This window comes from Anser brachyrhynchus, assembly GCF_964034855.1.
Source record: "Anser brachyrhynchus genome assembly, chromosome: 4".
Classification (NCBI taxonomy): domain Eukaryota; kingdom Metazoa; phylum Chordata; class Aves; order Anseriformes; family Anatidae; genus Anser; species Anser brachyrhynchus.
This window is the reverse complement of record NC_137698.1, coordinates 55,424,046-55,437,328: the sequence shown is the minus strand read 5'-3', so window position 1 is coordinate 55,437,328 and position 13,283 is coordinate 55,424,046. Positions and strand designations below refer to the sequence as shown.

Here is a 13,283-nt window from a genome sequence, read left to right as displayed (position 1 = left end):
GCAGGTTCTTTGCAATTAACTCTGATTAGCATTTAATTTGGTACTTGCACCATTTCTGCCTTTTTGGGCGCAATGACAGTTAACTGGTTGCCAGCTAGCTTTCCTAAGCAGGATGCTGTTTATTTAAAAGTAAGCTTGTGTGTTCTGTTACAATGGAATAGAAAACTTCCGTGGTTACTAGGTGGTGACTTGTCTTCCGCAGTGGACCCAACACACGCGGTAGTCAGGTCTGTATGTACTTGGAACTAACTTCTGCGGGGTCAGGGGTATCAAACGCTGCACGTCTGTTCTGTGTTTGGTATCTTTAAGAGGAGCAGACCAGTAAGCGCTGTTCCTGGCTGATACCACACCCTTCCTCCAGGGCTGAGACTTCTGTAGGCTTGTCACCTGCATTAGTGATTTGCATTAACTATTTCCCAGTGAGTCCAGTTTCCACAGGAAACCCATCCGCCAAGCAAGGAATGTAAAATTTGCTGCAAGATACAAGCAGCATTGTTACATGGGAGCGGTCTGTTCCCAAAGCATCTCATCCATTTGCCCATGCAGAGGCATTGTGTTCGTGGAGACCCAGTACTCATATTCCTTCCTTAAATTGCTTCCTAGCTGACCTGTAGAGCTGTGGTTCATGCTCATTCCTAAAGCGAGCCCTTTCGAGTTCAAATTCTGCTGTATCTGCAGCAAGCAGTTTGTATATGGTAGTTTCTACCTTTCATCATTTTAAAAAATAGACAAATCACAGAAGTTACAAGACGAGAGAATTAAACCTTTACAAAATTCCCTGTTGTCTCACAGCTTCATCATCTTCTCTCTCAGCAATATGAGCTGTAGTTACACGTTAGGTTGTTTTTGTCATTTTTCATAGGTTCCAACTGCCCAAAGTTTTGACACACATTCAGACACATGGGGAAGTTACGTTACAGGGGTGTAGGCTCAGTCTCACTTTTAAGTGACTGATTTTGAATTAGCATTAGTTTTTGGCAGATGAATTATGTATATAATGTTGGTGGCATTTCTGTAGGGATTGTTGGACTTCCTAGACTGTCTGATAGTTGATGTAACTATGCAGTGATTTCTAAAATCAAACTTCAGGTAAAAATCTCTGACGAGTATAAGAAGCCTCGTTAATGTTATATTCTCTTGCGAGCATAAGTGTCCAAGTCTAACTCAAGCTAGCAATATAGTGTGGTCTCTTGGTAAAGAAGTAGAAAAAGATGCTGAAATTACAACATGCTTTTTGGAAGATACTCTTAACTATTACAGAACCATGCCTACATGGTTAGCCTTGCATGAATTTGTATCTTGTGTAAGAAGGGACGGAAGAAGGCTGTGCGTTTATTATTAACAATTAATTCTTACCTCTGATTTTTGACACCGTCTTAACCATTTTTTTTAGAACTGCCATCCCCTATCTGAATGTTAATAACATTCTGTAGTCTTAACCAGCCTGCTTTCCTCCAAATGGAAAATGAGACAAATATGCAGCATTTTATGTATGCACTCTTACACCATGAACAATCACAAATGGCATACAGTCAGTATCCTCTTTCTCGGTTTTTCCAGCTGTGACAGTATCCAAGAGTACCCTCCATACATAGATACTTAAACCAAGTTTGCTAGCTGGGCTAAGCCAGAGCTTCTCCAGAAAGAGTAGTATGCTACAGCAGTAAAACTGAACATTACTTTAAAGCATTTCTCCAGAAGCTAAAAGCCTGTCTCTTATTTAAGAGTATGTACATCTGTGTCTAAAATCATTGCCTTGGGTTTTCTGCCATTACAGTACTTTTAGCTGGATTTAATGTGTGCTTGAAGAGTGCATCACTCAACAGTCACAGAAACACCCAAGTTTAAAGCTGGTAACTCTGTAATAACAGAATGGTTACTAGAATGAAACTTTTCTCACTTCAGTAATTTCCATCCTGCTGCTGTGGAGACTAATAGAAACTATTTTTCTTGTTAAACCATGCACAAACTTTTCTTTGCTGTGCCCGATGAGTGTTTTTTCTTCTTCCCTTTTTTTTTCACCAATGGACCTTTAGCACGTGTCCATGATTTTGCTGTGAGAAGTAGTCATTCAGCATTTCTGAATATTAGGCCCTAAAGGAACTTGGTTTAAGTAACTCTCCATATAAACCTAGTGATATTAAATGTAAATCAGCTTGTAAAGAAACGTGAAATACAGTCACTGAGAAAGGACTGGAGTTGTAGAAAGCTTATATCTATCAGATGCAGGGGCTGGTCTTAGAACAAGGAATACTAATATCTGCACATTATATACTAAGTTTCAGTTACAAGCTAAAAAATAAATAAAAAAGAACCAATACGGACCTGCTGATCAGCTGAAAACTACAGCTTTGTGAGGCTGCAAGGTTCATAATGCCACTTACATTTCTGACAAACATACTTCCTCTTTTAACACTGACATGGAAGAAAGAACCAAGGTTCTGCCCAATGGTGCAGTCAGGTTGTTGTTCAAACATAAATACCTGTAGTGAATGACACCTTTTGAGAACCTCGATGTATTTTCAGAGGTGCGAATGTTTATGTTTTTATTTGTTATGGAAGGCTGTATGCAGTTAGTACATGTCCTACCTGCACTGTACCTGTGGGCTTCAAAGCAAAAAAATGTTTATGAAGGTGGAGAGCCAGCTTTAGACATCCTGTGGGTGTGTTGCACAGGCTAAACTCTACTTTTAGGAATTGACGTCAGTGGTATAGGGAGGCCGCACCCTCCTGCCAGCACCAAACAGGAAATTCTTAATTACTCTCTAAAGGAGTGGCTGGAACAATAAAGATTGAGTTCTGCTTTGAAAGCCTAAAGATACAATTTCTTTAATAGTATGGAATAGCCATTTCTAATTACAAGCAAATTAGCAGCGTTTTAAGGCAGAAGAAAAGCTGCAAATAAATACAACAAAAGTTCACTACGAAGTCATAGTTTGAAAAATCTGAGTTTGACTGAAAAACGGGAATTTGAAGGGGTTCTTTTCTTTGTAAGTTTTAAAAAAGCTAGTTAGTAGTAAAAATGGCTACATCATGCTGCAAAGTGAGTAAACATTCAAAAACATTACTGCTAGATTACATGAAATTTGCTAAACCCTCTTGAATTTTTCGACATGCATGTAATGTTGTTCTTTCTGCCAAGAGACAGCGTGGTAGTGAATAAAGGACTCTGTTATGAATCATATTAACTGACGTTTGCTGTGCTAAATGTTCTTCATTTTTAACATGGAACTTAACTTCACAGGAATCACCCTTCGGTTATAGTTCAGCCTGGAAAGAGACCTTTACCTGTGGAATCACCAGACACGCAAAGAAAACGCAGAATACATCGATGTGATTATGAAGGCTGCAACAAGGTCTACACTAAAAGCTCCCACCTGAAAGCTCACAGAAGAACCCATACAGGTTTGAGCATTGCTATGCTTTTCTTTCATCAAGCCTCTGGTAAAACAGTAGATTAAGCTTTTAGTTTGTACTAATTGCCAGATTACCACAGGTGTAAACAACAAAATAACATAGATTAGATCTGGCAGTGTTCTGAATATAATTATGGGCTGAGCGAAAGAGAGGATGTAGCAGGAAAAACCCGCGAGACTGTAAGCCAGAGTAGGATCATGCTGTATGCTTTACATTCACTGGCTCTTTGCTCATTTTCTGTCCAGTTGCTTGCAGATTACTCACTCTGCACACCCTGTAAACACCAAATCAGTTCAAATTGCCCTACCATACCTCTTACATCACTGCTAAATTTGACTGAGACTTCCATGGGAGTAGCCGGTTTACAAAAGTCTGGACTGTGTGCCAAAGACAAACAGGTCTGGTTCATGGGGACATGCTAACCACTGGTCCAATAGTGCTCTTTTCTGAGCGTTCCAATATCCCCATCACTCTTCTCCACAGAAAGGTTCACCTTGACATGCTGAATGTACATCCAAGATCTTTGCAAACAAGACACTTTTAAGTGAAATGGAGCCCAGTTTATGTCTGTCTTACATCTCTACACAAGTCAGCCCTTCCTTCACCTGTTTGGCTGCACAGTGGTGTGAAAGAGAGTGAGGATCACGTATTAGAAATAGTTATTGAGAAAGATTTTAAGTTGAGCTGCTCGTGACAGAGGTGCCTGTCATGCATACTATAGAAACTGTAAGAGGTCACAGCGAGATTTCTACCAGCTGTGTTGAAAGATAGCACCAATCCTTTCCCCAACTAATCTACCCTATGAGGTCCTGTTTTTGAAAATACTTGAACAAATGCTTAAACTTTCACACTTCTGGGCTTGATGAGACAAAACAAGTGCTGATATGGCAGAGGGAGGAACAGAGAGACAATAACAAAAATAAGTTGTGGCAGGAAACAATTTTTGATCTGTTAACTTTGCACGATTTCCAGTGCAGAATACTCTGCAGCCCAGTGCTGGTGGGAGGCTTTTTGAATAAGCTTGAAAGTTCTTGCTGAAATTTGACAAGGCCAGAGGGTAAGTCTGTCAAATAACTGATGTTTTTGTATCTTAAATCACCACTTCTGTGTTTCTTTTTCCAGGTGAAAAACCGTACAAATGCACTTGGGAGGGATGCACGTGGAAGTTTGCTCGTTCTGATGAACTAACGCGGCATTTCCGCAAGCATACAGGAATCAAACCCTTTCAGTGCCCAGACTGTGACCGTAGCTTTTCACGTTCGGACCATCTTGCTCTTCACAGAAAACGTCACATGCTAGTCTGAGTGTCTTCTGTCCCTGACTCCTGTCAACACTTTTTTTTTACACATGCATTTTAATTTGGGTTCAGCTGGTCTGAATCTCTGAGTTTATACCATTAAAGGCTTACATATGGTCAGTAATAGATGTTATCTAACCCTTCTATGTCCTTGCCACGGGTCAGACCTAAAGAATGTGAACACTTTTTTTTTTTCTTTCTCCTGGGGATGCTAAGCAAACCCTTTCTGCAGAGAGTATGTTTAATGTATTCCATTGTGAATAAGGGAATTTGTAAGCAAACGGCTTTTGTTGGTTTCTTCGTATAATCAACCCAGCATATACTGATAAAGTAGTAAATGTTACTGAATATGCAAAATGCTAGTCCTTGCCAGAGACTTTATTTATGTGCCCTCTAAGGGATACACTCTCATTTTATGCTCAACAATGCAATGAATGGATTTCCCAACCTTACTGATTTTTGCAATATGGTTAATACAGCAGTTTTAGAAAGACACCTGATTTAGAAATCCCCTCTGCCCAAACAGTGAATAACACCGTAGGAATAAATCTAAGCAATATACTTGACAGAAAGACTGAGTCATAGTACCACTCACCCGAGTTAAGAAGAAAAATTAGCAGGAATTGGGCTTCACATAATATTCTGTATCTAAACCAATGTCATCTGTCCTCTGTATTATAGTGTAGTATACAGTCCTGTTCTTACTGCATAAAGCCCTGGTGGATTTGTTAAATGAAGACCTTGCGTGACACTGTATGTCTGTTTTCTGTGCACCTGTATGGATGGAACACATACGGTACTCTCCTGTAACACGGCATTAAAAGATACTCATAGAAACCTACCACACCTCATTTCAGGGATGTAGACTATCCCTCTGTAATCACTCCCCTACATTTCCTTTACTTTAGATATTTTTTTCTTTCTGCTGTACCTCAGAAAATAGAAATTGTCATGTCAAAAATGCTCCAAACTGTATTGTTGTGAGTTCCACTTTAATACGCTACAGTATTTTAAGATATTAATTCACAATATTTTTATGACAAGATGGCATCAAATACGAAGCACTTCTGATGATAAATTGAGTCATGTATCTGTTTTGGATAAAAATGTATACCAAACCATCCACTTGACAATTCTGGTCTGTGACTCCAGTAGTCTCTCAATGCTAGGTAGACTAAGCTTTCCTGTGGATATGTCTATTGCATTAAAATGTCATATCAGCAACTCCTCACTCCCAGGTCAGTTAGCAAACACACCTCCATAGTAGAATACAAAGAGAACAAGCTGAATTCAAACAACCTACAGCTGACCCTAGAAACATTCTGGTATGTGGAACGCCACTGAAAGGAAGGTTTACATCTTTATTAGCTGGCAGATTGTGGCACTACAAGGAAACAGGATGTATTTGTCTAGACTCTAGCACACCATGGAGTTTTTGTTCTTTCCCCTATGTAAGGTAAACACCATTCCCTGCAATGTAAACATGATGAAGTCAGATTTTCCTTTCTCTTGGAAAGACCCGGTGGGAAATGGAGGGTTGTGGGGAGGAGGAAGTTGATAAAATCCTCCAGGGGGAGGCAGGTGGAGTGCCCATCTGCACTAAAGGTGGGTACTTTAGGACCAATGGAGAGGAACGCTGTGCTTCTACATCCTGTGGAGTCCAACACCAGGCTGAAATACTGCAGACACGTGAGACTTGAGTGTGAGGAGCCGTCCCTTGCTGACAGGGTTTACCAGGAGTTCAGCTGACACGTGCCCATTACAGTAGAGAAAAAGGGGAGAAACATCCTCATGGCGATTGCTTTAAAATGCAAAGTATTGTTCAAATTGTGTAACAAATCTTACATATGGGAATATGAAACCAGCAATTTTATTTAAGGAATAGAGCCCTTCATCTGTGCTCTGGAAAGGGCAGAATGGGAGTTTGCAGTGCTGGGCTGGGGCGGGTTTTGCACAGCTTTTATGAAGAAGATCCATACGCTCTGTTACCTCACCCCAAATCCTCAGGAATTCACTAGGACTCACCCTGATCGGTTTATCTCCAGAACTGAAAAACCTGGAAAATCAATTGGTCCCTGTTTGCTTGACTGGTTTGTTACTAACCCTGATAAGCTTGCTGCTGTTGAGCAGCTGTTTTAGAATGGTGGTTATCATTGGATTTTCATTTCTTATTTTCAGTGGTAGCAACATTGTGAGGAGTCAGAAATTGCCTCCTTCATTTGGCTCAAAATTTTGATGGTAATTGATAATTGTAGACCTGTTGCTGACTGAGGGGGCTGCCTGGAACTTCTGTAGCATCAAGAACAGGTCTACAGCCACTTGGTAGCTTTTATCCTGGGATAAAAACAATTCTCAATGATTTTAGGGGAAAAAAGTAGGTGGGATTCTATTAATCTGTAAGTGGGTTAATGGCAACTGATCCCATTTTTAGCTTAACAAATGCAAACGCCTAAGATTTGGGATGCTTAAGCAACATTTCTTTCCGATGCTTGATTTCTCTTTTAAGGCTTTCGCAAGATGTTTTCTTTAATGTGTTGTGGGTTTATTTTATTATTTTAAACTAGAAATATAAAATCAGATACCTTAAAGGCTGAACTTCTCTTTACCTGAGAGTCACTTTGCAGAACTTAATCTATTTTATTTACTATGTTCATTCATTAGCCTATGTACCTTTTTTTCCAGAAAATATTTATGATAATGGTGGGGACAAATACAGTGGAGATGCAATAGAACTTTTAAATGTCTTTAGCTATGTGCCTTGTGATTTAGGACAACAAAAAATTAAATAGAAATATTTGAGATTTTTTCATGTAAATGCATTGTTTGTATGATTTATCACTTGGGTCTGTGGTGTCTGTGGAATGTCAAAAAAGTCACATGCAAATAGGATTTAATCTTTTTGCTGAAAAACATGCATTTACATCTTGAGTGGCTCGTTGACTCATTTTAGCAAATTTTGCTTTGAGGGGTACCATGAAATTTTTTAATATATACAACTAAATACTTTTTAACAGCCAGTCTTTCCATCTATGACTTAAAGAGAAGCCAGTTTAGATAAAAAGATTAAAAAAAAAAAACTAATCCTGCAGACGGTGTATGTTTCAAAAAACATCTTTCACTAGCAGTGTTGCACTGTGCAGTAGGTAACAAATAATACTGTTCTACTAAAATGTTCCTGTTGAAACCATTTGATTATAATGGGTTACTAGTTTCTATGACAATCTTATAAAGCTAAGCAGGTGTTACAGTGTGGTTTTATTTAAATATACACTGCCGTGCTGCAGTGGTATTTCTAATGCCACATCTTGTCCAAATATGTTGTTGTCTCTGTCAAGGTTAGCAAAATATAGGTGAATACAAATCCATTTTACATATCTTCAGAGGGCTACACCAGTTTTCATTGTATTTTACAGATATTAGTACTTTTCTACTATTTATGTACTTTAAATGTTAGAGGGTCAAAATAATCTTTCCGCTTAGCATCTCTCACCTGCAAATATAGCAGGGGTGTTATATTTACTTTAATATGTGTATAAACTATGCAGATTTGTTTTAATAAAATGTAATATATTTTATAAGCTAATAAGACTGAATGGGTAATTAAAGGTTTCTAGTGTACATTACTATAACTTGCAAATATGGAGACATTTTGGTAATCTTTCTTACTAAAGATGTGAATGTTTAATGTACTTTCACTGTTTCTACTTTGGTAGTCCGATGGGAATTCAGTAATGACATTTTGTCATGTCAAACTGTGAACATAAATTTGTACTGTACAGTCCTCATACTATATTTAGTATAAAATACATATGTATTATACTTGTTAATAAAGCCATCAGAATATTATTTCTGGTCATGTCATCATCTACTATGCAACAACAGATAGTTACACATGCCCGACGTTCATAAAAGTGTCTAAGGAAGTGTGTAAAATCAGTACTGAATAAAAATAACAAGAACCTACCCTTCCCCCCAAGAAAATCCCACCCTATGAGAGTCTGTAAAATATGTTTAAACACATTAATTTCTAATCCAAAGAGCCTGCCATCAAGAAGTTGAGAGTTCAGGACGAGGCGATCTCTGCACTGAGGTGGGTTGGACCTGCTCAGTGTCGGTGCTTTGCAAGGGCCACCTGCAGCCCCTCTTCCCTGCAGACCCCTTTACGGGCCAAGGTGCTGGAGCTGGGCACACAGGAGATAGGTGTGTGCAAATCATGTGCAGACTGGACCAAAGCATGATGGTTTTCTTCTTCAGCACACATGAAAGGCCCCCACATTGTGAACCTAGGTATTAAATGTTAAAGCAGCCATTTGGAGGGAGAGGGAGAAATTTTGGAAACTCTAGATTCAGATTTTTTTTATTTATTTTTTTTTTCTCCATGGGCAACACTGAGCAGTGCTCATTCCTTATACACATGCCTTTAGGAAGAAGGACACAGCTCTTGCTGTAGCAGACTGTCTTAGAGCATCTTCCCCAAGGGCCTCTCAGTGAGGTTATCTGCAGAGCGCGTTTGGTTTCAACACCACTGCCTACCTCGTGAGGTACATCCAGCATGACACCACGAGAAGCTGCAGGAACAGCTTCAGGACATGCCTGCTCGGCCCGTGAATAGTAAGGTTTGTCATCAGCTGCTCTCTGTGGGGCTGCCCAGGCCCCCAGGGAACCCCTGGCTCTCCGACATGTGTGGGGATCAGAGGGCAGCTGGGATCTGCAGCTCTGGACCAGCGCCCCGTCACGACCTCCAGCCTCAGGCGAGATTTAAGAATGCTTCTTAAGCTTGCTTTGAGGTTTACGCATCGCTGAAACAGTGCAAAGGTGACAGAGAAGAAGCCAGGAACTTGTCCAAGATATTAATGTGCGCCAAGCAGTCTAAAAGCAGAAACAGATGCTTTCTTGTTCTAGTCAGAACTAACACAGCAGCTAATGATTTTACCAAGCATGCAAGTTACTTTCTTGGTTAAAATCTTTCAGGAACTACTTCCAGCCATCAGGTAGTCTTGGAGGGGGTAGAAAGGGAAATCAAGGCACACATACCCCAAGTTGGAGCCCTGCACTGGAAAAGAGGCTTCTAAATAAATATGTAAAGGAAGTATGGGTTTTTGTCTGACAAATTTACAATGAGCAGAATTGAACTTTCAGCACTGTGAAAGAGCCTGGCTCTGGAAGGGCTTCTCAGGGCAGGAGGAGGGTGATGAGTACGTATGCCTGCTCCAGAAGAGCGGGCTCCTATTTTGTGTGAAGAGAACTGGCTTCCTCCCTCAGGGGTATGAGTGTATGATGGGCAACTGAGAAGTGGACCACTAAAACAGGGTTACAGGCCACCACAGCAGCTCCTAGATGAGAGTGGACAGCAAAGTTAGGTATGGCTTTTTGTTTGTTTGTTGGCATTGGTTTGGTTTGGTTTTCGTTGTGGTGTTTGTCTGTTTGTTTTTTCCCAGTTAGTTGGTGCACTCTATTTTCACATGACAAAAGTGAGTACTCAAAAAATGAAATAGTCTCAGTGTTTCCTCAAGTAATAAAAGGGACTGACATTTTTGGTTTTGTGACAAAATTAAAAAATCATAATATAATGCTAATCAGCTTGAAAAACTTTTTTTTTCTCTTTAGAAAGAGTCAGTTTCTTCCCAACAATGCCTCAGATCTCTGATATTTTCCTTGCATCACGCATTTTGTTGGTGTTGCTAAAACAGGACAAAACCAGAGGGCAGTAGGGTATGTTATTTTATATGGAGACCATGTGTCATTTGTTTTACTGGCTGGAGATAAAGAGATTCTGTCATACTACTGGAGAGCCTTTGACCTACCAATGCAATGGAAGTATATACAGTGGTATAGACCAGAACAATGACTGTGACTCTCAAGCAAGCTAATCAAGCCATTACTCTGCACAGATGTGACTTTGTCTGACAAGTTTCTGTTACTTCTGTGACAGACGTCTTTGGATTTTGTGCCATTTAGCTGACAGAATCACAAACACTAAATATAAAACATCCCAGAGCTTAAAGTCTCTGAAGATGTTCAAAAAGGAAAAACTGACTAAACTTAGGGGTTTCTGCTTCTGGTCCCATGTGTTTCACCTCAGCAAAAGCAGAGCTAAGCGAAGGCCCGGCCTAGGCCACCAGGCTTTTGTTTCCCAGAGGGGTATGGGAGCACAGGCCGGAGGATGCCAGGAGTGGATTGTAACCTTCTTGTGAGCTGTGAGATCACTTCTGGCACAGAACTGAGGGCAGACCATGTCTTTTCAGAAACTCCGTTGGATGTCAAACACCAGCTAGAAGTTTTGACTCATCCTCATAAAGATTCGGTAGGCCTTGAGACGCCAAGCTCACACCTTCTGGTGTACTTGGCTGTAGGAGCCTATACCAGCTCCAGGTCTCTGGATGCTAAACAAATATATAGCTGAATCTGTCTCTGTAGGGATGTATTTTCCTAGCAACTAGAGATTTTTAAGATAACTGTTCCATTTTCTCTGAAGTTATTTAGGTTTCCATCAAAACAGGTATTTGTCCTTCTCTAACTGACATTGTGTCCCTTAACTTTCTCACCTCTGTTCTTTCAATAATTTATATTTTTCCACCAGAAAAAGAAAAATTGAGACAACTAATGATGTTTGATTAGAGCAAATGGTTATCCAAAAGTACAGAAAGGATGGTATTTATTGCTCCCAAAAACTGCTTCAATTAGATAATGCAAAATAAGTCCTGGGTAAATAGGATCAGATATTCAAGGAGTGTGTTATCACAAAGTATGAGGTAATCATGATTTGGGAGCTTTGACACCTCACCTGCATTTTATTCAGAGGGCCGGGCAGAGTTTGTGATCTGCTCTGAATAAACTCCATGAATATATGCTCTCTACACCCTACTTAGTAGGAGCGAGCTATGGAGCAGGGGACTGAATCACCACCACTGACTCGGCAGGAGAGCTGCAACCAGGAAGGTCATCTCCTGACCTGGGGAAAATCCCTCTTGTCTGATGTATACCACACACACCTCAAGGGGCTCCTGACTTTGCTGAACCAATGTGATTATTTGTCTCAGTTTTGCTAGCGAAAAATGTTGTGTGTATCTTTAGCACGAAGTGGAAAAACGTGTTGTATGTATTCTAGTGTGAGCTTTCGTTTTCAGGAAATGGTGGGTGATAATTTAACTGGCCACTGGGTGTCGCCCATTATCTGAGAAAAATAGCAAAATTTAAGATGAAGAGGTTGTACTTTAAGAAAATATTTCTTCATGCACATTTAAGAAATGAAGCTGCTACATCTGTCTCACCTTCCGTCACAGAGTCTGATCCTATCACACACAGAAACCTACTCAAAGATTCAAGATTGATTTTGTGTCTTTACAGTGATTTTTAGCCACGAAAACACATTTAACGTATTCTCCACAGTTAAAATTCTGGTCTGGCAAAACATGAACAAAGTCAATACATGATGTTGCTTTCATGTATGCTTTCAGGCTTGTGATTGCAGTGAGAGCAGATCTTGAATTCATTTTTATGAATACAGACATTAGCGTGACAATATTTCAAGGGTTTAACCAACTATTCATATCCTGTAAGTTTTAAAAACTCTCCAAGAAACAACTCTATGAATACGTCTTGCTTAATGAAACCTATGAAGGTTTATGTAGAACCTGATTTTCTACATTTGGTCAAAACAACAAAAAAAAAACACTTTATGAATTCACTGAACAGAAACAAGAGCTTTAGGGAAGGGGAAAAAAGTTCCGACAGAGAAGTGATGAGAAACTCCATCAGATGCTAAATTAAAGAAGAAAGGAACCCCAAAGTGTATTTTAAGTGGATACAGGGTACGCTACAGTGTGCAAATAACTAAAACTCTTGGTAAGGGCGTGAAAGATCTCTGAGGTAGGAAGGACAGAGGATAAAGGGAACACACAGGGTTAATAACCTGAAACAATAAACTTAGCAAACCTGAGAAAAAATATTTCTTTCACGTCTACTTACAACTTCAGTTTCAGAACAGTCTTAAATATGAGGCAATCTTCAAAGGCCCAGAATACCACACACATTATTTAGCATGTTAAAAAACCCCAGCTTGCTGATTGCATTACATTTATGGAGACCGGAAAGTCTGATTTGAGAAATCTTACTTCCTCTTTTCTCATTGTGTGGACAGGGCAATGTGTGCTTGTTGCAAGATTTCCACTAAATATGAATGCTAACCATGTCCTTAGACTTTTGGTAGGGGGGAGCAAGAAGCCTGATATTAGGGAGGAGAAGAGGTTTTCTTGTAGCGTTCTTGGCTGCAAAGCTCAGAGGAGCCCTGGAGAGGTAGAGGCTACAAAGCCCCTAACCATCGTAATGCATCAGCCTTTATTCCTGAATGATTCCTAAAGTATCTGAGAGCTGTAGAGCATTTCAAACCTTAAATTATAGGCATACTCTGGCCATAGCTTTCATAAAGCAGACACTAAAGTTTAGCTAGGCAACTGCTTAATAGCAGACAGCAGTGTTATTGAGGAAGCGAATACTCTGCACCAAGAGTGATGTTGTACAGTCGGGGGAAACTTGCTAAGAAGGAAATGGAGCAACTCCAGCTGTGCCT

At 39.9% G+C, this 13,283-nt stretch overlaps 1 protein-coding gene across 2 annotated transcripts in view; it reads left to right on the top strand.

The window, feature by feature from the left end:
• KLF3 (KLF transcription factor 3) overlaps positions 1 to 8,560 on the top strand; it is a 28,634-nt gene extending 20,074 nt beyond the window's left edge. For both annotated transcript variants that reach the window (XM_080588865.1, XM_080588866.1), the window contains 2 exons: positions 3,245 to 3,405; positions 4,540 to 8,560. In XM_080588865.1, the coding sequence (XP_080444991.1) occupies positions 3,245 to 3,405; positions 4,540 to 4,721 (343 nt within the window). In that variant the 3' untranslated portion in view covers positions 4,722 to 8,560. The remainder of the gene's footprint in view (positions 1 to 3,244; positions 3,406 to 4,539) is intronic.
• The last annotated feature ends 4,723 nt before the right edge of the window (positions 8,561 to 13,283 follow it).